Source organism: Schistocerca gregaria, chromosome 1, assembly GCF_023897955.1.
Source record: "Schistocerca gregaria isolate iqSchGreg1 chromosome 1, iqSchGreg1.2, whole genome shotgun sequence".
NCBI classification, from domain to species: domain Eukaryota; kingdom Metazoa; phylum Arthropoda; class Insecta; order Orthoptera; family Acrididae; genus Schistocerca; species Schistocerca gregaria.
The window spans coordinates 505,141,506-505,168,274 of record NC_064920.1 but is presented as its reverse complement, the minus strand read 5'-3'; the positions used below and the strand labels follow the sequence as shown (position 1 = coordinate 505,168,274).

General features: G+C 38.8%; 1 protein-coding gene across 4 annotated transcripts in view; it reads right to left on the bottom strand.

Annotated features, from left to right (window-relative positions):
• LOC126354367 (uncharacterized) overlaps window positions 1-26,769 on the bottom strand; it is a 104,916-nt gene that overhangs the window by 60,242 nt on the left and 17,905 nt on the right. For 2 of the 4 annotated variants that reach the window (XM_050003954.1, XM_050003964.1), the window contains exons 3-5: window positions 10,704-13,823; window positions 5,640-5,728; window positions 1,684-1,716 (exon numbers count right to left, since the gene is read on the bottom strand). In XM_050003954.1, the coding sequence (XP_049859911.1) occupies window positions 1,684-1,716; window positions 5,640-5,728; window positions 10,704-13,823 (3,242 nt within the window). The remainder of the gene's footprint in view (window positions 1-1,683; window positions 1,717-5,639; window positions 5,729-10,703; window positions 13,824-26,769) is intronic. The other 2 variants (XM_050003973.1, XM_050003981.1) reach the window with 1 other exon arrangement.

Here is a 26,769-nt window from a genome sequence, read left to right as displayed (position 1 = left end):
TAATTTCTCACATAATTCAGCAGCTTGGTTACAAAATAATCATGCAAACCACCACTAAGTATCACTCAAGGGAGTATAATCAATACCAAATAAAAATAATAGGGGATACAGCAAATATACAAAGAAGAGCAACAAGAATTGTCACAGGCTTGCCTGATTTACAGGAAAACTCACAAAAAATGTAGGAATACCTGAACTGATATAAACTTCAGGACAGACATTAACTACTTCACGGAGGTCTACTTACAAAGTTTAATGAAACAATATCAAATGAGGAATCTGGAAACACATGCAGCCTCTTAGGCATTGCTGCCTTGGTGGCCACAAGAACAAGATTACACAAATTACAGAGTGTACAGAGGCATTTAAGCTGTCATTCTTCCCAGGCTCCATATGCGAATGGAACAAGAAGAAACCCTAATATGTGGTGCAAGGGGAAGTACAATCTGCCACGCACATCACAGTAGTTTGCAGAGTATATATGCAGATGTAGAATGACATGATCTGAACAAAGATGCTTCATACATTAATACTTGTAGCAATTTCAAAGTTACAAGAAAACTCCCACAGCTTCCAGCATGTTTTAGGTCCAAAAAATTAAATCTAGTGCTGTTACACAACATGCGGAAACAATTGTTGTACAACTGTTCACATGCACGAAAGAAACACTTCCCAACTTTTACATTTGTCACAGATTCTCACGTCACTATCGCGACAAGCCGTACCTCCGCCAAAGGTCTGCATTAAAATTTTGTTCCTAAGCATATTGTAATAAAATTTGATTCTTCACAATTTCAAACAATACTGAACACTGAACAATTTACTTACAATGAGATATGCTGACACTGTTGTTTTTGCAGTCTATCAACATGTGAGAAACTGATTAAAATACTGCAGCACCAATTTCATATTTTACAGCACAGTTCAATCAACGAAAACAACACAAAATGAGCACTAGACTTCTTATCAATCCAAAATACTCACAAGCCTATTCTTTATTCACTAATACTTTAAACTTCAACAACAAACACAGCACAGAATTCAATCTCACTGATGTAAACATATATTATATTTCAAGTAGTCAGGGATTAATAATTGCCTAATGCAGTGGTGGGCAGGAAAGATAACAATCAAGATCATTAGCATTGTTTTTGTTGTTCATGTGATCTTGCACTGTCTATTTGACTCTTCTGTTTCTCACAGTTTTCCACTGCACATGAACACTCAGCAGGTCATGTAAGTAGAAATTTTTTTCGAGCTAACGTAACACTGTTTTCAAAATGAAAGACAGCCTCAAATTGTGTGCAAACAATTTTTAAAATCAGAGCTACTATCAACTGTAACAAAACTGGTTATACATATAGTAAATTACAGGTTCCTACCATTCTGTTTTAATTTTTATACCGGATATGACTTTTTTTTTTTTTTTTTTGGAAGTGCTTCTTTTAAAGTCTGTAATTTCCAAGCTATTTTGTCCACCATGCAAAGTTCCCATGCTTATGCAAAACTAATAGAATGTTGTTACAAAAAGGAAAAAGGACTGTATATAACTTATGCACCATCAATATTGAAAAGAAATACCACATAACTACAAGTGGAAAGATACAGAAAGGGCCAGGATAGGGAGATTTTGGAAAGACAGACCGAGCCAACTTGTTGCAAGTAAACATTAAAATGACTCACCATTGGTGAGCTGGCAAGAAGGTACTTTGAACCCTGAAATTACATGGCATGTATAAGGAGTTGCTTGAATGGAAACAAGTAGAAAATCTTAAGACTCTAGCAAATTTCACATAATTATTTCTGTTTTTCCTTTACACCTTACATAAGTCATTAAAAAGTACTATTGTATATTAAGCACATGCCTAGCATTACACTTTTATAAAATGAAACCATTTTCCACATTCAACTTTGTTTCAATGTGAATGAATATATATGTCTGTCCATTAACAAAACAAATATTGGACACTTTTAAAATCCTGCACTGTTGTTACAGAACTATCACACTTCCATACAACATTTGTGATATAACACGACAGTGTAAAATACAATTTTCCTAGTTCAGTGCCTCATAAAATACATTTTAAAGTACTGTAAAAAAGTCAGCACTTTGAGATTTTTTTTTCAGAATAGCACTGAGATTCCTCTACCCCCCCCCCCCCCCCCCCCCGCAGCATATTGAACAACCATCTGACTTTCTATGCATAAGGGCCGAAAAGGAATTCTGACTTCCCTTTTTTCTTGGAAAAAATACAAATGCACTGTAAAACTCTTCATGCATAACTTGCCACAAAAACACAAAAGTTCCAAATTGGAACAACAGCAGTTGGCAACAATCACCTGAAATCTACAGTGCAATGGTCATTTGTCAAAAGCTGAATTGTTTGATATAGTAAAGGTCTCGTGTTTAACCAATCACAGAGACTCCAAAGATTCTAGTGCTTTTTCCACCTATTTGCCACTGGAGACAAAAAGCAATTGCACTGTTTTATCACTTCCGACAATTCCACTTAGCAAAGCTTTCCTGGCAAATGACAACATTGTCCTCATTCACAGTGTCCCCGATGTGGTTTCTCTCTAGACAAACTCCTTGGGAATACTGGCTCTATAATTAGTGACCACATACAATTTTTCAATAGCAAAGTGAAAATGTACAATGCAACAGATATTAAATTTTAAAAGTGTTTCTGGATGATATACGTATATGATACAGCATCAATTTTCAAAGGCTGTGTCGGACAAGATTTTTGGATATTTGATTAAGTATAAGAGCTGATGCAGATGACGAGATGGTGACACTATTATAAAGGAAAACATCTATTCTCATTGGTTATTTGAGACTGGAGCTGAAGAAACTTTATTACCAGTCTTTTTTGAATGATCCTCATTTATTGGTCAAGACGCACACAAGAAGCTTGAGTGCCAAAAGTGAGAGAAAATGTACAATAATAGAAGCAAAAAACTTCCATCAGTACGGGTCCTCAACTAGCTGTTTGTGCTATAACTACAAACATGTGGTTAAAGCTGCAACTAATTTCATTATGAATTATTGCCCTAGTTAGTAAATATATTTGAAATGTCAATTTCCTGGTCTAATTGGGCTCACAATTTCAGCAAGTTAGATGTTAAATTCACAAATGTTCTTATATATGGATCCAATACTACACTTGTATCTGCATTGAGTTACAAATTCTTTGGAATACCCACAGATCATTTCACAATCTTGACAAGATGTTGCAATTTGCTACTCAAGTTCAACTGTTTAATAGGCATGCTATACACTTTAAATAACCACAAACACAAAAATCTAAATGACTAAGGTGGAGTGGGAGGCCAAAGTTCAGGCATTGCTGAATCACTCCATCTTGGTGCATATGATATCGTCTTACAGCAGCAGTAGCAATGTCTGCTGGTACCCCATCATGCATCTACCATATTCCCTAACCTTTAACCGCAGGTGAAATATAAGAAATATTAGACAGAGACATAATTGGGAAGTTAACATTTCAAACAATATCTGCACTAACTAGTAGACATTATTGTGATCTCTCAGGCACCCTTGCTGTGACTGATTAAATGGTGTGCACTTCCAGGTGCCCAACCAAATTGCTGTTCCAATTTTATGTACAAATAACAACATAATTCAGAACTTTAAGACAATTGGGTCTGCCATCGAAATATTGTGCATAAAATGGAAACAACAATTCAGTTATATAATCTGAAGCACACCATTAGGATGCCATTTCATAATGAAGTCAGTGATTCATAATCACACATTAACAATTAGCTCCCAAGCAGCTCTTTGGCAGACTTATGTTTACTAAAATGTTTTTGTCTTATCACATACTTTCACTTATTAGTTCTCACTGTTATGACATACACACATATGTAAAATATTTTTGTCGGAATCCAGTGCATACTTTTCAAGGTGTAGTTGTTTCTTTTAAGTACAAACATTCGCTGGAACAGTGTTATCATTGTCAATATAAGCTCTGTAGGACAGATGCCTAGATCCAAATGTTTTTAAGCCAACATAAAGGTTCTGTTTTTGCCTTTTCTGTACTATTCTGAGTCTCTTCTCTACCCAACTTTCTGTTGCATTTCCTCACACCCTCTCGGATATTTCTGGATAGTTTTGTTTAGATCAGCATATTCTATCACGTTCCTATCATCAATAACTCAAAATTCCCATCTTCTCGGTTCATTTATTCCATTTTGAGATTTACTTTTTGTTTGTACTTGCAATATCTTTTGCTTTTGGCTATGGACTTATGTTAAATACAAATAATTACCCCTTTCATCTATGTACAATTTTAATTTCCTGAGATATTAAACTTATCTACTTTAATTTGGTATGTTTCACTATTCACAAATGATATTTCCGACTTCTCACCTGATGACTATTTATTTGTGTTTTTTCTTACCTTGCTTCTTACAATCTGAAAGCAGTTTGCAGTATCATGTAATGTAAAAAATCCTTATTGTTTGATAAAATATGGTCAAATTCATTTTCATTCCATTTGGTTCTTGTGTCGTTCATTTTATACTTTTTGTTCCTTTTGACCCCCACTGCCCTGAGTACTTGTTAGTTCAGAGGAACATTGATAGGCTGATTTTATGCAAAACACTGTTTGTATTGAACTTTATTCAAATATAGTAGTCACACCGTGAAGGAAATATTACAATGAGTGGAGTATCCTACAAGAGCTTTTGGATAGCTTTGTAATAGCTATCGCTGATGGCATAAATGACCTCTGTAACTATAAATGAAGCAAAAAGGACACATATGTGCAATGAAATCAGGATGCACATACAACTATGCGGAAAACTAGGAGGAACATGATGTCAACATATTTAGCTCCTGCAGGTCTTGAGACTGCATCTATCTTTCCACAGACACTGAGCATCCATGCCAATCTAGCCAGTGGCACTCTACCCCTAATGAATAATAACTGTGACAAACCAACAAACTTACATATTATAAGTCACAAATAATGTTAACAGACAAAAACCATAATAACAACAGTGCTGTAACTTTTAACCACACAGTAATTATTATTGCAGATAGCCAAAGAGAAACTTGCTGAAGACAGCACTGGCGCAGGCCTTTATTCAAATGTGCGTGGAATTTTTAAGGGACCAAACTGCTGAGGTCATTGGTCCCTAGACTTACACACTACTTAAACTAACTTACACTATGGACAACACACACACACACACACACACACACACACACACACACACACACACACACACACACACACGCCCATGGGAGGACTCGAACCTCCGGTGGGAGTGGCCGCGCAATCCGTGACACGCCGCCTCGAACCACGCGGCCACTCCGCACGGCGGCTTTTGTCCACAAACTAGTTACTACTGCGGATATCCTCCTCCACATGACTGCAACACTCCAATGGATCTAACCCTAAAATACAACAATTCCCACAAAAATTAAAAGGAACACAGCTAAAGCTGCAAGGTATAATGTGTTAAACCCAAAAATCAAATATAATATGTACACCCAGCAAAACAGCATTCTGCTTTTTTCATTCTTTCCAAAATACTTAAATGTAAAACTGGAAATCATTTGAAATATTCTCAGGCATCCTAAGAAACTTGCACTGTGTTTTGTAGCTTACCTGGTACAGTTGACTGTTACTCAACTGGTATGTAGTTGGAAGTAACACCTGAGACTGGTTCGGAGGTACTGCTTGTCGGTAGAGCATTCCTACAAGGATATTAAACATACAAGCAGTGAAACAAATACATGACTGACACCAGCTACAATGTAAAACATTACATCAACTTTAGTTTGACTATTTTGTTCATGCAAAGCCTACAATAGAAAATATACTTTTACGTTCGTAGCAATCTCACGCTTGCTTACTTGGGTCATTTCATCCACTAATTAACAGACAAAAACTTTTAGTAAACAAGCACATTATATGATATTCCATACCCAACCACTGTTTTTTACACGTTATCAGAGAATATCTATTATATTGCTTACAGGGGGAAATGGAAAATAGATTCGAATGCCATCAAGATTGAAATTGTTACTTAATGTTGTTAATAACATGGAATTCCAGCAAGTCCTTATAAACTAACATCTAATTGTATATCAGTAAGGTAGGGGTGTGTGTGTGTGTGTGTGTGTGTGTGTGTTTTTGGGGGGGGGGGGGGAGTGGGGGGGGGGGGGGGCAGGCAATCGTGTGTTTTTCAACACACTTGCAATAATTTTGCCAACAACTATAAACCACCTCAGTCTATATCACCGGTTCCAACCAGATTTTACAGTCGTTAAAATGAACTTGGCCAAATACTGTTCTGCAACTTTCCCCACACTTGCACAGGATGTCTTGAGGAGGAATGGTCAATATTCAGGTATATGACAGGAAAGATCACTTGAAGCAAAAAAGCTTGCTAAACATGGGCTCTAAATACATACCTTACAACATATGAGCAGTTGTTGAATGGAAGAGATGTGTTTCATAATAGCAATGATAAACAAGTAAGTATTCACATGGCTTAAGGTATGCACTTTAGAGACCATGTTTGCTACACTTTTTTTCTTGTTTTGGTTCATGCTATCACCTCTCAAAATGTTGAAAGCAAATAGCTTTGTTTCACACTGTCAAAGATAAAGTGCTCGTAGTTCTTATGAAACACATTTTAAAGCCCATATTTACTAGACTTTTTTGCTCTGAATGATCATTCCTGTCATATCCCAGAATATTTATCATTCACCTGGGACCCCCCTGTATTATTACCCACATTAGTTATCATGACTCCTCATACCAACTGCCAAGTTGATGGTTGGAGTGCTGACACATTGTCTGTGTATCCAGTAATGCTCGCAAAAAATATCAACCTGTACTGCATCAACAACAGCCTGAAGATAATGCATTGAAGCATTGAAACTGGTTGCAACAAAATAAAATAAAATCGTAAGGACAGCTTAGGTGTTTTATTTTGTCACAAACAAAAATTGGTAGGTGTATTTCCGTACCTGAAGGATGTGTATTCCAATTTCGCACCAGTCTCATAAGAACGGCACTATTATCACCACTATGAGAATGTAAATCACATTTATTTAAATACATGCTTTGACAGTCCTGAGCGTTGGTCACATCTGAGATTGAACATGGTGAGCTGATGTTAGTGAAGAATGCCTTTAAGGTGAAAATGGTGCAATTATCAGTACCTCACCGAGTTTGAATGAGGTCTTGTTATAGGGCTACATGAAGGTGGACGTTCCCTCTTCAATAATTCAAAAAGACTTGGCAGACTGCAGCCACTGTACAAGACAGCTGGAGGTGATCATCACGAGAATGTATGACTGCACAATGACTGGGCTCCAGATAGCCATGTGGCGTTACTGACAAGAAAAACTATCTTGTTCGGCATATGGCTCTGACGCATCATCCTGAATCTGCAGCAGCAATTTGGGTAGCAGCTGGTTCCAATAGTGACACAATAAACTGTTACAAATCAATTACTTCAAGGTTAGCTCCGAGCCAGACGCCCTGTTAAGTGCATCCCACTGACCCCAAACCAGCACCATTTGTGACTTCAGTGATGTTAAGTGATAGCTCATTGCAGGGCAGGGTGGAGGTCTGTTGTGTTTTCTGATGAAAGCTGGTACTGCACCAATGCCAGTGAAGGCTCTGTGTTGGTTAGGGGGAGGCCAGCTGAGGGCCTGCAACAGAAGCATCTGTGTACTAGGCACAATGTTTTGATCGATCAAGTGTGACGGGTGTAGAACTCCAACCAAAAACTGACATTCAGCACCTATACAGCACGATGCATGCATGTTTGCATACTTGCATTCAACATTCTGGCAGTCACACTGGATATTAATGTACCAGCATTTCACATTTGCAATGTGTTTATCTTATGATCTTGCAATGTTAAGTCCTTAAATATGTTACCTAGCCAAATGTATTCCCAAAATTTCATTACTCTACATTAACTATTCTTTTGTACTGCAATTTTTTCCATCAGCCTATGTTACTTCACGTTGTACATGATGGATCATAAAGGAAAATTTAATCCCACCGCCCTTTTTTTTTTTTTTTTTTTTTTTTTTTTTTTTTTTTTTTTTTTAAGCCAACACCCACAGATTTCACTCTCCGTGGGTTAGAAGCTGAGCTATGATCCATCACATATTTTAAGGAACAGAAATAGCTTCAAGTATAATACACAAAATTATTTTATTCTACCAAAACTGCCCCATCCATTAAACCACAAGCCATTTTCTGTCCCACTTGCCAAATGTACAGCATATTACCAAATTACGATAAATTTACTTGTTTGTTCGAAATATATTTTGTGCCAAAAAAGTGAATTATCCCCTACACATAGCACAAAAAAGACTGGCATTACCTAATGCAATTAGATGAGTCTTGAAACCATTTCGGTCATCACAAAACAATGATGAATCCTTCAATGTATAGTTACTAAGTGAGGAGATTCCTATAAGCACTAGTGAGGTTCGGCATTTCATTTTAGTGCTGTTTCTTTGTTTTTAAGATTGACGGGCATGAGGAAGGATACTACACAAAAGCAAAGTGGGGCCCAAAACTTATGCTGTAGCAAGTGCCATACTGTTTCTTTCACTAAGATACTGTGATGTGTAAGAGTTGCCTATCTTAGATTCTGGGGTACAAAATGATTACTTTTTAGTCGTGTGTCACTGTAGTTCAAGGCTTCCGAAACCATGTTCTGCAGAACACCAGTGCTCTGTGTGAAGACAATAAGAAGTGCTATGTGAAAAACTATTGTTAATATGGCAGCTTTTTTCGGCGTTTTGACAATGCTAATTAATTTTTAAAATGTTGTTATAATTTGTGTCATTAGAAATGATTTAAAACTGAAGTAATCACCGAATAAAACAATTTTTCTTGATTTTTAAAAATTAAATGAACCTCCAAAATAAAGGTGTTCTATCAAAATACCAGGATTCTCAGTGTTCCATTTGAGGAAAAGATCACAAACCCCTGTCGTTAAAGAACTATCCATGAATGCATGAACACTAAGTTTAAAGGTACAGTTTCTCTCTCAGCAAACTGAAGCAGATTTTACACAGTAATTACTACTTTGCAATTCAATCACAATCACACACACACACACACACACACACACACACACACTACTATCCGCGAAAACAGCGACATCTGGCATTCAGGGATATGAAGTAAAAAAATTAATTATTCCACATAAACATGTAGTGTTTTTTTTTTTTTTTTTTTTTTTTGAAACGAGAAATTTAAATATTTCAAGTGTGTGGCATTAGAAGATTTTTGTAACTCCACTTGAGGCAAAGACTGACATGCTACTTCAATGTGATACCACAGCTTTAAAGTTGGTGATACGTGGCAGACTTATCTGCAAGGTTCCACACACATTCCATCAGCAATGTAGAAAGTAAATGAAAAAACTAAGTACCTGATAGTACTGGGCCAAGAACAGTGCTACTGAAATATCACTAAAACAGTATTTTAAGAACAGACTTTTATAAAACAGTGTATGTCATCCTCAATACATTGGTTGGTAGCAGACATGGAAGTATACCAAAAAGCACTTAATATACCAACAAAAATAATCAGTTACTGATAATATAATATAAATAGATGGATAAAAAAACTCTACTCACCAGGCAGCAGCAGGAAAACACACACACACACACACACACACACACACACACACACACACACACAAAGGATTTAACTTTTACAAGCTTTAGGAGCCAGTGGCTATTTCTTTTGGCAGAAGAGTTGAAGGGAAAGGTATACCGGTGAAGGAAAAGGACTGGAGAGATTTAGGGAGATGGGTGAAGTTAAGAAAAGTCACCCAGAACCCCAGTAAGTCTCCCCTGATCCTAGGGTTCTGGGCGACTTTTCTGAGCTGTACCCCTCCCTTTCGCTAAACCTCTGTAGTCCTTTTCCTTCACTCCTCTTTCCTTCCCCTTCAACTCTCCTGCCAGAAGGAGCCACTGGCTCCTAAAGCTTGTAAAGTTAATTTTTTTTGTGTGTATGTTCCCCCGTCACCACTTGGTGAGTAGATTCTTTGTCTATGTGTTTATATTATAAAACACACTTAAAGTTATCAAATGTAATTTTTAATTAAACTCAGCAGATTTCCGATATGAAGTTGCCAACTGCACTGTATATTTCTTCTTATGATTAACCAACATATTTCTGCTTCAACATGGTGAACTGCAGTGTATTATTACAGTTTATCTGCTACCAATTAACACACCCACTGCAGTCTGAAATGCTGGTAATCAAGAGTTAGAGATAGTAATTACAGTACGCAACAGACAAACATTCTTTGCAGGATATTTCACCAGAAACTGCTGGTAGACACCCTGCGATTTCAAACTGGATTCCACTATTAAATTAATACAATGACTGTCACTGAATGATGTGCCTAATTGTATTGGTCATGAATTTGATAGGTGATCCTCCATTTTGTCAAAACGAATTACCTAAGTTTATTTCGGGTGTAGCATTTTTCACATTGTATTTCAACAGACCATATGAGAGGTGTAGATTAACATGCAAGTCTTTTTATGTTTTCAACTACTTACACTGACATTACCACATACTACTATATGTGTGGAACTGTGTGTAAGAAGCAAATTTTCATCACTATTGTTTTATTTTCATTGGGTAAAAACAGCTGTTAGACGGAATGCTCACCTTGTCTTAACTGTGTTGGTGCAACATGACGTGGCTGTGGTGGTGGCTGCACTGGCGCAGGCCTCAGATCTTGTGGTGTGTAGAACCTGCTATGCAGAGGTGGTCTACCCCTTCGCATAAGTCCTCCAACAGGCGATGGTAGTGGTGCACCCTGAACAAGTTTGGGCAACAATGGATGTTGGGAATAAGTTTTCCCTTGTACTGCTTGATATGTAGCTGCACCCAACCCAAGTGGTGGAGCAGCACGACTTCTTGGAACCTTGGGTATTTTTGCTGGAGGTTCCCAATCTATGGGTGGTTCTTGGTTTCGTTCAGGTTTGTGTTTCTTTGCACAGGATAGCAGGTGTCTAGAAAGTTTTCCTTTCTGATTATCTTCAAAAGGACAATTAGGGCACTGATGAAATGCTGGTGCTCGTTCGAGGCGACCCCGTACATTGTGATCAGCCTCCATGTGAAATAATATATCATGAGGGCTTCGAACTTCCAATGGACAAAAATTGCACCTATATACATAATTACGCATATGTGGAGTTTCTAAATGTTGTGCCATAACTAAAGATGATTCAGTCTTAAAACTACAGTATTCACATTTTTTAAGTTCCATATGAAATGGTTCATTGTTTTCTTTGCTACTTTCCAGTGTCTTAAGTAAAGAATTTATAGCAAATTGGGTCTCTGTGTTCGGCCTTCCACCTTCACGATCCCTTCTTCGTTTCTGAGTTCTTAGCAGTTCTGTTTGCACATATTCATGAACGAGGCTCATTCCTATGTCAATAAAAAATTTTCCAGTAGGTTCATCAAAAAAGCTATGAGGTTTTTCCTTGTCCTCATCAGTTTTTTCTTCTTTTTTCTCCATGTCCACATTTTTTATAGCAGATTCTACAGTCAAAGGATCTTTAGGATTCCTTTCCTCAACAGCGCCCAGCTTTGTCTCCGACGTTTCAGTTTTTATTTTATTTTCTTGATCTTTTATTTTTGTGGTCTTTGATTCATTTGTTCCACATGTTTCTTCATTTGCCAACTTTTCTGTGCCAACAGTATTTATGCTCTCACCAGCTGTTCCTGCCTCTTTTTCACTTCTAGACTGTGAGGCAGGTATATCATTTTTCTCTTTATTGTTCTCTTCTTCCAATTGTTTTCTCAACTGAGCAATGAACTGTTTCAAGGGTTTGAGTGGCGGTTTCTCATAAACATAAGGAACAATAAATGATGGTGCCTCTACAACAAACATGTCATCAGTCAGAGTAGGTAGCAGTGGAGTAGAAGGAGGGGGAGGTGGGGGTGGTGGCGGTGGTGGTGGGGGCTGAGGCTGTGGTTGTGGCTGTGGCGGTAGTTGGGGAGGAGGCAGTGGCGCAGCTAACCGAGGTGCATGTGCAGAAATAATTGGATTGCTCATGCGAGGATACATACCCTGAGCAGGGATAGCAACTGGTAAAACAGAGTAAGTAGAATTGGATGAAGGACCTGCCAAAGGCGGTGGTTCCTGAGTTAAAGGTACTGGCCCCTTACCAGCTAGTATTGAATTTGTGTCTATGATAACCAAAGTTGGTTCTTTTTTACCCTTAATGTGTTTTGTACCCGCAGCAATTTCTGCCAAACGTTTTGTGTCATTAACAACAATAGTAGTTTTCTTGGAGTTCCTATATTTGCTGTTTTCTTTGTCATCTCTTAAGGGATCTGTAATCGCCAATGGGTCTACAGGTGCTATTTCTTGAATGTCTGGATCGTCCTCCTTCTCTATGTAACTTTTCTGCTTATTCAAATTACGTGAACTACGCCGTGGTGTTAGAGGTGCCACGATGGGTTTGGTTTTCTTCTTATTTTTTCCTAATGGGTCCCCATCAGTTTTGCTTTCGAGATCTTCCTTATCACTCACTTTATCTAAACTATTTCCACTTTCACTGCTGTTCTGCACAAATTTGTTCTCACTAGACTGTACACCCTCATCATCTTCACTGAGTGCTTTAGAATCACTTTGCGCACTTCCTTGTTCACTGACACACTCATTCGAAGCACAAAAGTTCTCATCATTCTTACCACTGTCTTGCTCCTGGATTGACATGACAGCTGCACCTTCAACTGACACACCTCTAGAATCCCCAGTATCTCTCTTGTCAGAAACACTTTTTAAAGCACTGTTACCTGTTTGCTGATCACACACACTTGTTGCACTGTCATTTATATTTAAATCTGCAGCATTGACACTATCTCTACTGTCATTGTCTTTGTCAATACTTACAGGCTGATTCTCGTCAGTATCTTCTGTGCTGGACATATGTTCCATAGGAACTTCATAATTACTGGTAATATTCTCAGACTGATGAGAATCTTTGGAATTAACTATTTCTTTTACACTATTATCTACACTGTCTGCCACAGAATCTTCACTAATGATACTCGCTGTACTTACTTTATTCACAGTTTCTGTACAAGAATCTTCTTTCAGACTCTCTACAATTTGTTCTGCTTTACTTTCACTTGAAATATGATAAAAATTGTCTTCATTATCTTCTTTTGAAATGTCACTGTCCTGTGAATTACACGACTTGTCTAAAATCATTGCTGAAATATTATCCTCCTCAATTTCACTGGTTTTTATTTCCCTCTCATTTTCACTTGTACCACCCAATTCCATTGGTGTTTCGCTATCAAAGTTCCCTTCACTACAATCCTCTTCTTCCGTTCCATTAAGGAAATTGTCAACATCTCTAGACTCACAAGAATTTTCTGCATCAACTCCACAGTATAAACTATCTTCAGATGGGTGGTGACTGAGCACATTCTTCTCCGTGGGCATTGGATTTTCTAAAGATGACAGTGACCTTTGATTACTTTTGTCCTCTCCGACTTCTTCATGCTGAGTTTCTTCCTGGCTTTCACCACTACCCTCATAAGAAGCTTCTGATGCAGAATCCTCCTTAATGTCGATTTCTTTTGTCGTCAGTTCACATTCTTCACTGTTGTTCATTTTTTCTTCAGGACTGGGTGCCAGTGTACTATCATCCATACAGTCATCAGAAATGTCTGATAATTTCTTTGCTGAAATTAGCTTTTCTGGGCTATGAATACTGCATACTTCCATTGCTTCAACTCCATTCATTTCTCCATTAACATGGACATCTGCAAACAAGAGAAAAATTGCAATTACAACCATGCCCACCAACCAGATAACAGAGAATTTAATGGACCATATTAAATTTCCCTAAACAAAACAGTGTAGTACCAATGGCAGGGCTATATTCATGGTAGGACTGCATTCTAAGGCACAGAGCAGACCGCATTTAAAATTTGCAGTTTAAACGCACAAGTTCAGGTCAATAATGGAAACTTATTCAGCCCTATTCTGTAATAAAAGTGGTAGACAACATTGTTATTACAGAATAGTTGTCTTTTAGTGCTAATCTTTCAAAGATCACAGGAAAAACCCTGTTGTATAATGTAGAAAGAGAAAAGTGCATTGTGAATGGACGTCATTATGATGTCATAACAAGTCACAGAAGAAAAAAAAAAAAAAAAAAAAAAAAAAAAGTTTTAAGAGTAAAATCTTGCTTTATTAACTCCAGTAACTCCCACATAGAGGAATAAACCTTGTGTTTACATAACAAACATTCCATCATATAAAGCAGACTCTTTATTGAGTGCTGTGTTGCGTACACAAGGAGTAAATTATCAGAAGAACCCTAATACCTATTTAAATTTTAATTTTCTGTACATCAGAGGTAATTGTAGTAGTAGTTGAGGTCTGATGCAGCTCTCCACACAATGCTATCATGTGGCAACCTCATCATCAATGCTAATTTATATCCAACTGAAACTGCTTTATATTTTTATGCCTTTATCTTTTTCAACGATTTCTTCATACTTAAAAAAATGCAAGCAAAATTTCTTTTCTCCCCAATTTGACTCAGTAAGTCTTCATTTTGGCCAACCCAGTTAGTCGTGCAGTCTAGCGCGCGGCTTTCCAAACTGTGAAGAAGTGCCTGGTCCCTGGCACAAATCCACCCAGCAGACTTGTGTCTAGGTCCGGGAAGCCGGCCAGTCTGTGGATGGTTTTTAGGCGGCTTTCCATCTGCCTTCGCGAATACGGGCTGGTTCCCCTTATTCTGCCTCAGCTACACTATGTCGGCATTTGCTGCGCCAACAAGTTCTCCACGTACACGTACACCACAATTACTCTACCAAGCAAACACTTATCTGGTGTGAGACGGACGTTCCCTTTGGGGGGGGGGGGGGGGGGGGGGGGGAGGGGGGTGTCCACCGGGGACCAAATCACACAATAACACTGAAAAGAGTGGTTCAGTGTGGGGCGGGGGAGGGTTGAAGTCGACTGCAGTCATCGTGGGGTTGTGGACCACTGCGGCTGTGGTGGAGACGGAGCCTCTCCGTCATTTCTAGGCCCCCAGTTAACATAAAATACAAGCCTTCATTTATTACCCAATAATCCATCTAATTTTCAGCATTCTTCATTTCAAAAGTTTCTATTTTCTTCTTGTCTGTAATGTTTATCTAAGGCATATCACTTCGTTAGCAGTCTACACTCCAGACAAATACTTTCATAACATACTTCATAACACTTACACTTATATTCAGTGTTAAATTTGCCAACAGCATTTTGTATCCTCTTTACTTCTGCCATCGAGAGTTACATTGTGGATCAAATAGCAAAACTTGTCAACTTGTAAGATTCCTTATCCTAATATAATCCCTCCCCCTTGTACCAAACTATTTCTTCAAGCACAATCTAGTAACTTTGCTGATGATATTTACCTTATAACCTATTTTCAAGACACTATGGATGCCATTCAACTGATTTTCAGAGTCCTTTGCTGTCTCTAACAAGAGCACAATGTCTTCAGCAAACCTCGAAGTATGTTGCCAAGTTGGGAGATCATACTGAATACATGTTGTGACCAGGGACCATATCCTAATAAACGTTCCAGAACAACAGTTATGTGTGTTTGATCATTCCTCCCCTTTTCCTGTACCCACACCAGATTTTGAGTGCTTACAACAGCATATTTTTACCTCTGGCAGAAAGTGGAACTATTTCTTTTTCAGAATAATAATAATAATAATAATAATAATAATAATAATAATAATAATAATAATAATAATAATAATAAAAATAATAAAAATTGTAATTGAGTTCATTGTAAAGATCCTTTCAACATACTGGGGATTTTAACTGCCATATGTAAGCACTTCAAAAATAACATTGATGATTACTGCATGAATAATCTCTTCTCATGAGCACAGAACTGAATTTACAATTACCAAAAAAGAATAATCTAAAACTCAAAATCTCATTTTCTACTAAGGAATAAAGTTGTACAATAAAATGCAAAAAAGAGATTACTAAAATAAACTTATTTAGAAAGACAGTAAAAAATTATCTTTTAAGCAATACATTCTACACAAGTGAAGGCTTACTTGGGGAAAAAATGTAACAAAGGCTATTAACAAAAACAAAACATGTTTGTCATTTCACACTGTACTTCTTTTCCTTCCCTTTTCTGGAAGACGTTATACCTAAGCTCGGCAATGGATAGAGATAATATGTTATCCTCTTTCTGCACTCTCATTGCTTACAGCATAACACTGACTATTTGTCAGGCTAGCAAATGGAAAGTTGAAATACATCAAACGAAAACCAAAGTAACTTTGGACCTGCAGCTTACAGTGAGTCTTGTTAAGATTATGAAATAGTGTGTGCATTTAACTGGTAGTGTGAAATGAATGAACAGTATATCAGAAGCCTTTCATATAACTTAGTTCCAAGAGAGTACTGTATACTTGGAATAAACCAAATGAGGTACCACTGTTTAAATCAAACAGGCAATGTATTTGGAAGGATAGAGGCTCCAATCTTCATCTGGACATCCTGATTTAGGTTTTATGTGGTTTTCCTAAATTATGTCAGGATAATTACAAGTGGTCCTTACTATAAGGCCATGGGCAATTATCTGTCCCATTCTTGTCCAACTATAAGTTAAGTATATAAACATATACATATAAATAAAATAGAAAGAAACTTCCACATGGGAAAAATATATTAAAAACAAAGATTCCAAGACTTAGGGAAGTCTTTCCGCTCCCGGGATTGGAATGACTCCTTACCCTCTCCCTTAAAACCCACATCCTTTCGTCTTTCCCTCTCCTTCCTGAAGAAGCAACCATCGGTTGCGAAAGCTAGTAATTCTGTGTGTGTGTTTGTGTGTTTTGTTCATGTGCCTGTCTGCCGGCGCTTTCCCGCTTGGTAAGTCTTGGAATCTTTGTTTTTAAAATAAACATATACATAAGTATATAAATGTCTGTACATATAAATTATGTTACTTTGCTGGTCTTAAATTGTAATAACCATGACATGTCTGATATTTTTGTTAAAATGATCCACATATGAATAAGACAACGACAACAGCAACACCAACAACCACTTCCACCTACTGAATAAGATGTTCACACCATGCAACACCTAAACCTGGACAGCCTGGTGAGGATCTGAACCACACTCCTCTTGAATGCAAATCCAGTACCTTTATGCCCGCTTCTCCTCTGCACACATCTGGCATTGTAGGTAAATGTTCTGCCATTGTGTGTTTCATTGTCACGAAGTATGCCTTCTTCTTGGTGGTTTCTGAGCTATGTAGGCTTGAAATTCATAAGCTGTTGTTTTAACTATCAGCAAGTTTAGCTCATGCCACAGTTCTCATTCTTTATTATGCTATAAACTGTCATATTAGCAAAGACATTCCTGTGCTGGTCTGTAACATCATGTCTAATGGCACATTCCCAGATGGTATGGTCCGGAGAGCTAACTACTCCACATTCACAATTGTCTGTCGTTTTTTTGTATTGTCAGTAAGTGACTGGGATATGGGCCATGTCCCAACAAGTAGTGTCTAGATCCCTTCGTCAGAAGGAAGTATGAATGCTCTTAACTTTTCTTTTGTGTTAGGAAGGAACCGAGAAGTTCTCCCTCTTTTACTCTGTTCCAGATTTCTTACCATTCTGTATCAGTGCATGCCCTTATTTGTGTCTGGCCTTGGCAGCCACAGATAGTAGTTGTGGATGTGTGTGTGTGTGTGTGTGTGTGTGTGTGTGTGTGTGTGTGTGTGTGTGTGTGTGTGTCGCGCGCGTGCGCGCGCCACCACCCCTGTAGTGTACTCCACTAGAAGGCCTTTTGGCCAAATGATTACTTGCTTCACATTCTTCCTGTTGTGCCTATCTGCGACTCAACATTTCCACTATTGGTGAGTGGCAACTTACCCTTTCCATAATATTCTCATTCCTTTATTTCCTTATTTGATGTAGCTATATTGTGCATCTCTCTTTGTTACTGTTATGTTTAGAAGTAGCAAATCACCAGCAGCACCTTAGTTGGTGTTGTTCTATATGCGCCTGTCAGGCGCAGGAGTAAAATTCTCTGTGCTCACTGTAGAGCCTGCAATGTCCTCCACTTTCTGACTATGACCCCAAGTGCTTGATCCGTAACACTCTACACTGATTATGATTGTGTTGTGGTACATTCTGGTTGCACTTATTGGCAGTTGAAATTTTGTTTGGCCAATTGTTGCTATTTTGTTCACAAGTTTAATGCCTCTCTTGTCAAAAATAAAGGTTTAGCTTTTCATCCATGTCTATAAACAAGGTTCCTACATACTTTCTTCTTTTGACATGTTGGTCATGCATGCTGATTGTGAGGTTTCTCATCCTTGATAATGTTCCTTTTAATAATACACAGGTTGGTGTGTGTGCTGCTACTGTTTGTTTCCTACACAGCAGTTATTTAGTCCCTCAAGAACAAACTTACAATTTTCATCGTATTTAGCCCTTGAGTTGGCAGACATTATAATTAGGAGATTGCCTGTGTAGGCGATGCAGTATCTAGTGTTTGTTATACGCTGTAGCTGGTTTAGTAACGGCTCTACGCCAACATCTCACAACTGCAAACAGAGCTCTGCAGGCCGCCATTGGTGATGTTTTTTCACGGTTTTTTCTTTCCGGGACGTTGTAATTGCACCTGTCTGTGCAATACCCTTATAGGCTGTTATAGACACACCTGTGACAGTCCACCTGTTTCATTCTTTTGAACAGGGCAGGCCATTACAAATTATCTAATGCCCCAGCTATATTGAGAGGTATGCCAATAAACACTGAGTTTTTCACAATGTTCACTGCGTGATTTATCGCATACTCAGTGGATTTCCCTTTCCTGAAACTGTAGTGAAGGGGGCTCATGGCTCCTACCTGCCTGTGGTCCCTCAGATGATGACACAGAATCTTGGCTGAAGCTTTAACCAGGCAAAAATCAGCCGGTTAAAATTTTGCTTCTTTGGGTCTTTGTCTTCTCTTTTTTTAGTATAATCATATTCGAGATTTTCTGGTTTCTGGGCACACGTCCCCACTAAAGATACTTATTGATTAACACTGTTATATATGGTACAATTTCATCCTCAAACTGATGCAACACTTCTGCCATAGTCCTTAACAGACCCTGGGGCTTTCTTCTTTTGTAACTTCTTTACAGTGAGCCTTAATTCCTCCTGAGCAAATGGAATCACGACACTGTTTTTCATATGCTGCTCTAATAATTCAGAGTGAAGTTGCTGATGGTACTCTCGAGTCCTCCATCATTGTACTGTTTGACAACAGAATTCTGAGTATGTACTGCACTGATGACCCATATCAGGGCTGAAAATATAGTGGGTGATCAAACATAGTTTGTTGTCTAAGTTTGTACGGAAATCGCCAAACATCTGTTACCAACTGGTCCTTAACATATGCCCCATTTTTCTAGTCTTATTTGGTGTAGTAGTTCTTTATATTGTTGTCTGACTGATGAGAACTCAGCCTTCTTTGTCATCCATTTCTCCTAAGGATCTCTGTTAGTGTCTTCTTGCTTGCATTGCTCTGCATCTCAAGGAATGCAGTGCAATAGTCTGGGGAATTTTAAACCCTTTTGACTTCCAAACAAATGTTGGGATAGCATTCCCTCGTATCGCCTACAACGATCACACCAATTCATCAGCTTTGCACGTCCAGGACAGTAAATCACTTCATTATTAAAATAATACAAATGCTTATGGAAAGAAGAAACTGCAGACAGACAACAGAAGTAGTTTGGAATAAAAGCCACAGTGGTAAACCCAATAATAATAGCAATGGACAGTATATAAAGCACATTGAGGGATGCAGGAAACAGTACAGTCATTGTCATAATACAGAAATGGAGCAGTTTATCTCACATTCAAAAGGCATGACTTTCAGGCCAAGGATGTACGTTTCCGAAATGATAGTTTGTAAACAGCTCACATGCCATTATGGTTGAGGTATACCTTGTGTGACAAAATGGAGCTATTAAAAGTGGCACCAGGGCAACTGTGGTGCTCCATAGGCCATAGATAAGAAGGAATGTCAGCTGCAGACATGTGTATGGGTGAACAGATGTGCAAATGTCAAGCACCTGTCACCCAGATGAGACAAGGGCTACTAACAGTGTCTCCTCAACAACCATTCAGCAAACTTTGCAGCATATGGGCCTACCCAGAAGGTGCCTGTTTCGTGCACACATGCTGACTGCTGTTCATATGCAACAAAAGCTCGAATTTGCACACTAATACCGCAACTGGATGTCCACTGAGTAGCAACTGGAGGACTTCCTGAATGAGTCATATTTCACACTCCATCGGACAGATGGCCATTTGAAAACAAACACCCTGCAAGAATGATCGGAAGGGTCCTGGGCAGAAAAGGGAGTATTATGGTCTGGGGAATTCCCCCCCTCCTTTCCTGGGTGATCTCATTACTCTGGAAGACACAATGGATCAACACAAGTAGGCATCTATCCTTGGGGACCTTGTCCTCTCCTACATATGTTTTTCCTCAAGATGGTAGCACTTACCAGCAAGATAATGCAACACAGCTTGCAGCTGTGGTTTGAAGAGCACCAAAATGAGTTTACCATACTCCCCTGGCCACCAAACTTCCTGGATTTAAACCCATTTGAGAACCCGTGGGGGCCATCTCGATCAGGCTGTATGCACCGTGGATCCTCAACCATGAAACTAGCACAGCTGGCCGTGGGCTTGTGTTAGCACAGCTCCTCATCCCTGTCAATACCTTCCAGAGCCTCACTGACTATCTTCCAGCACATCTCGCAATGGCCCGCACTGCAAAAGGTGATTATTCCGGTTTGTGGCAGATGGTCTCATTAACGTGACTGGGCATTGTATCTCAATATTCAGCTTCCATCTCCTGAATTTTACATTTGCCTGACACTGAGAATTGTGACCAAGTGACATGAAGAAAGAAGGAACAACAGGACATCCTGAGCAAGACAGGGTTTAAAGATAGCAATTTGTCGAGACTAAACATTCACTTGTCCTGAATTTTCCCACTTCACTATAGAATACACTGCCACCTGTTCGGCCTACCGTTCTTGGGACGGATGCTTGAAGAACCACCCCAGTATTGTGGTCGACTATGTCCAACATCCTTTCTTGTTTCAATGGCTGTGTGTCCATTTCATCTTGCCACACTTCACACTTCAAAAAGTGATCTACTTTCAGGAGAGTAAATCCATACTGGCATATGGTCACCAGAACAAATCACCATGACCTTTCCACTGAGAAGTAAGAATAGGAGAGCAGGAATGACTAGTGCCTGGTATCAAATCTGCAGCAGTGCTGAGGTGGATCTCTTTCCCACTGTACACAGACAAAAGAGGAAGCATTTATAACTCACCCTTGGGGCAAGTGTTAACAGAGGCAATATGTTAAGAAAGTTGAAATCCCCAATGAGAAGAAATGATAAAGGTAGTTGCCTGAGAAATTCTTCAAATGCCTATATGTACACAGGGCCAAGTAGTGACTGATATAGGCAATGTCGACACCAAGCACTTGAGCACACATCTTCTATATTTTACCTTCCAACTCTACAATAGCATAATTTTGCAATCATTGTACGGACATATTGTTTTACACACACTTCTCTATCCCTTACAAGAAGCCAGAAAGAAGGGTTGAAGAGGACAGAAAAGGGGTGGAGCAAAAGGACTGGAGAAGTCTAGGAAAAGTGATACAGTTTACAAAAGTCACCCAGAACCCCAGGTCAAGGGAGATTTACCACACAGGATGAGAAAGAAAGCCTGATTGATGGGGACTGCATCAGGTGTGATTTGAAAACCTGAGAGCTTAAAGGTGGAAGACAAGGTAATATGCAGACAGAGATTACTGCTTAAACATCATGCATTACTTAAAACAGAGTGAAGCAAAAAGTAGTTACAGTGAAGAAATGCTGGGACAGAAGAAATCTATATGGCGTGTGTGGTGAAACTGGCTTAGAGGTCACAAATGTCATGTTATAAAGCATGCTCTGTAAAGGATACTGTGAGTTGTCAGTATACACCCTCTGCCTATGCCAATTCATCCTAATTGATACTTTGACGGTGGTCATGCCAATGTAGAAAGCCGAACAGTGTTTACGTAACAGTTGGTATATGATATGTCGTTTCACAGGTGGCTCTCCCTTTGATAGTATATGTTTCGACAGTTACAGGGCTATTATAGGTGGTGGTAGGAGGGTGCATAGGGCAAGTCTTGCAGTGGGGACAATCACAGGGATGGGCGCCATAGGGTAGGGAGATGGGTGCAGAAGGAGCATAGGGTCTGACAAGACTATTGTAAAGATTTGGAGGGTGCCGGAAAGCTATTCTAGGCATGGTGGGCAAAATTCCAGACAGAACAGATCTCATTTCAGGGCATGATTTTAGGAAGCCATGGCCATGTCAAAGTAGCTGATTAATACATTCCTGACCAGGATAATACTGAGTCACCAATGGTGTGCTCCAAACCTGTTTTATGAAGGGATCAGCAGTACCAGGATTGGATGTAACAGCCCACGAAATCTGCTTTTTAATTAGGCTGGTGGGGTAATTACATGCTGTGGTGAGAATGGTGGTGTATTGCTGTAAAGAGTCTCCACCCGAACAAGTATGTTTGCCTTGGATCCCAACGCAGTATGAGAGGGAACGTTTGACATGGAAAGGATGGCAGCTGTCAAAATGTAAGTACTGTTGTTTGTTGGTCAGTTTAACATGGATGGAAGAGTGTAGCTGGCCCTCAGTGAGGACGAGGTCAAGGAAAGTGGAATGGGATTTAGAATAGGACCATTTGAAATTTAATTGGGAGAAGGTATTCATAAATTTGAAGAATTTTAGCAGGTCAGCCTCACCCTGAGTCCATATGGTAAAGGTGTCATCAATGTATCTAACCAAACCAGGGGCTTAAGACTTATGGATACCAGGAACCAAGCAACCCATGGAAAGGTTAGCTTAGAAAGGAGCCATCCTGGTTCCCATGGCCATACTCCTGATCTGTCTGTATGTCTGCCCCTCAAAGGTGAAGTAGTAGTTGGCAAGTATAAAGTTGATTAAGGTGAGTAGGAAGGATGTCATAGGTTTGGAATCGGGCAGGCGCTGGCTGAGGAAATGTTCAGCAGCAAACAGGTCATGTACATGGGGATGTTGCTATAGACAGAGGTGGCATCAATGGTGATCAGCAAGGTGTGTGGTGGGAGGAGGACGAGTAGGGATTTCAGAAGATCTAGGAAATGGTTGATATCTTTGTTATAGGAGGGTGGTCTTTGTACTCCAGGTTGCAGGTGCTGATCAGCTAAGGCAGATACACGTTTGGTGGATGATTGAGTTTGTGGGTCTTAGGAAGAAGGTAAAAGGCAGGGGTGTGTAGTTTGGGTGGGGTGAGAAGGTCTGTGGATTGAAGTGTTAGTCCTCGTGAGGGGTCTGCAGTTTTAAGGAGGGACTGCAGGTCAGTTTGAATCACATGGATGGGGTCTTGATGGCACACACTGAACATAGCGGTGTCAGATGGCTGGCATAAACCTTCATTAACATACTCCTTTCCGTCTAGTACTACAGTGGTAAATCCTTTGTCTACTGGGAGGATAATGATGGAGTCATCAGCTTTTAGGAAACATAGAGCCTGGAGTTCTGCAGGGAAAAGGTTAGGGTCATGTTGTAGAGACCTGAGGGAGGGTGATGAAGCAATGCTGGATGCGAGGAATTCTTGGAAGGACCTACTTTCATTCACAAGTAACAGCCATTGGAAATATCAGTTTGCAACCCAATCCCAAAACCTTTCCAACAGCAAACCTGAAATGAACCCTACCTCAAACCAGTTTAGACCACGATCCGAAGATGTAGATTTTTCATCTATCCAATTAAATAATTTTGTCAATGTTATTATATGTATACTGATAGTATTAAATGGTCTGCCATGTTTCCTTGGGGCACATGCAGTGTTACTTTCATTTCTGAAGAACATTTGCTGCGTAACACTTGTTTCTAGTAGTCTAATATTAATCACGTCAATCCCTTATCTGTGAAGATATTCCATACGATTATATCTTGGTTAGTAATTAACGAAGTGGTACAGTGTCCAAAGCTCTTCAGAAATAAAGGAAAGCGGAATTACATGTTCACCTGAATCTACTGTTTCCGAGATGTCATGTATAAATAAAGGAATCCGTGTTTCGAACGAGTGGGTTTCCAAGAATCCATGTTCATTCTTTGGGAGAAGCTTATTTTCCTGAGGAATTACATATTGAGCATATTCTAATATGCTCTAGTATCCTGGAACAGGCAGCCAAGAGCATTGTTTTTGTCATCAACATCATCTTCGGTAAATGGAAACATCTCCGGGTAACTATTGCAGCTTACATCTATTCGAGCCTGAAGCCTTGGTCTCCCTCTACAATATTTATCACCACTGTCCCACCACACTTCCTTTACCAAACTGGTAATTCCTTCACGTTTCATGATGTGAGGCCATCGGACAGCCAACCTACGTTACGAGTAACATTAGTGCAATCACATATAGTACGGGCACTGAACTTTAGCACGAGATTTAAAACATTTAAATATGATTCACTTAAGGTTCACAGAGATGAGATAAAAACTTTCAGTGATGTCGTCAACACTTCATTTACACATGATACATAACATAATGAAAACATGGCAGTATCTCAGTCACATTCAAACACAAATCCAGAAAGAAAAAAATCATTAACAGTATCTTAACAAAGATATTTTTTGTCAATGTAATGTTAAGGAATGGTGATGTGTGAACAGTTATTCTTTAAAAATGAATTTGTAATTGCTAATTTCTAGGCAAAACAAAACTGTGAGATTGGTCTAACTTTACAATATGTTAGGCACTTAACTGTAAAGCAGTTCAGAGCGTAGTTTATGTCCACCACAAAGTTCAGGCTTGGGTGTACTTAAACAACTCCCTCACAGACTTACCCATAACAACAAATGTTGGCTCTCCTTGTAAGAAATGGTTTCCTTCGCAAAAATTAATATCTGTATTGGCCACTATCCATAGTCATTCACAAATCAGGCCTTGTATGCACCCTGCTAGTCATTGACTCTTAACTACTAAGTGTGTGTGTGTGTGTGTGTGTGTGTGTGTGTGTGTGTGTGTGTAATGTTAGCTATTTTTTTATAAATGACTAAAGATTTTCATATTTAATTCACTGATAAAATAATTATTAGTGAATCACTGTCAAGTAATTAAAAAAAAAATATTATCACTCTGCACAGACAATATAAAATGTGAAAAAAATTCACATTCAACTAACAGGTGACACTGGTCGTTATTTTCAAAAAACAATGGCACACATACTGAATTGCTTCAGGGTTAATTATTAATTGAATTAATAACTAAAAGAAAGAAAAATGAAATTGTGTTAATTTATTGAATTTACTGGGCCATTACAACTTAATCAGAAGTTACTCAATCTACCCAACTAATCTTTAGCTTTCTTCTGTAGCACCCAGTTCTCTTCTTATCTGACTGCTTATCATCCATATTTCCTTCAGTGCAAGGCTACATTCCAGACAAATACCTTCACAAGAGACTTCCTAACACTCAAAATTATGTTAGATGTTAAAAAATTCCTCTTTTCTTCTGATGCTCAAAATTTTAGACTACCATTTCCTAATCTAACTTTCTACACATCACTTGATTTAATTTGACAACTTTCTATTATCACTGTTTTACTTTTGTTGATGTTCATCTTATAATCACTTTCAAGATACTAATCTTCCAAGTTCTTTGCTGTCTTTTGACAGAATTGCAATGTCATTGGGAAACCTCTAAGTTTTTAGTTCTTGCACCTGAACTTTAATTCCCTTTACAAATTTCTCCTTGTTTCCTTTACTGATTGCTCAATGTACAGATTAAATAACATAAAGGATAAGCTATAACCCTGTCTCACTCCCTTCTCAACCACTGCTTCCCTTTCATGTCCTTCAACTCTTGTAACTGCAGTCTCATTCTGCACAGGCTGTATACAATATTTCACTCTATATATATTTTTTCCCCTGCAACTCTCGGAACTTCAAAGAATGTATCCCAGTCAACATTATCAAAAGCGTTCTCTGCTTCTAAAAGTGCAATAAATGCTGGTTTGCCTTTCTTTACCATATTTTCTGAAGATAAATCATAGTTTCAATTCTGTCTTGTGTGTTTTTACATTTCTCCCCAACCCAAAGTCAGTTTCTGCTAATTTTCTATATAATTCATTTCAGCATCTTACAATTATTGACTTAGTAACCCTTTCATGAGCCATGGGAAACATACTTCCCACCTACAATGAACATGCTCCTAGCTCCGTGGGATTCACAGTTCCCACCTCTGTATGGTGCTGCCACCTAGTGAACAGTTTAGGGTACTACTTTCAATCGCAAGTTCCTGCCGTTTTTGCTGTACCTTCGCGCAGAGGCATTGTATGGCTGAGTGTTGCTCTGCAGAGGGGCCTTTCAATGCTCTTTGCGTGACATTTTGTGATTTTTTCCTCAAAGCTATAGTATAAGGTAAATACTTTTGATTTTTGCTATGTTGTCTTATTGTTTGGTGTTCCTTGTTTGTTGCGAAATATGTTTAATTACATTACTTGTGGACTTTGCAATATTTGATTTTGTGATCCTTCCCATCGCCTCTTTGGTAGCCCTTGTTTTACGTCTCTAGAACGAATATTTCTATAT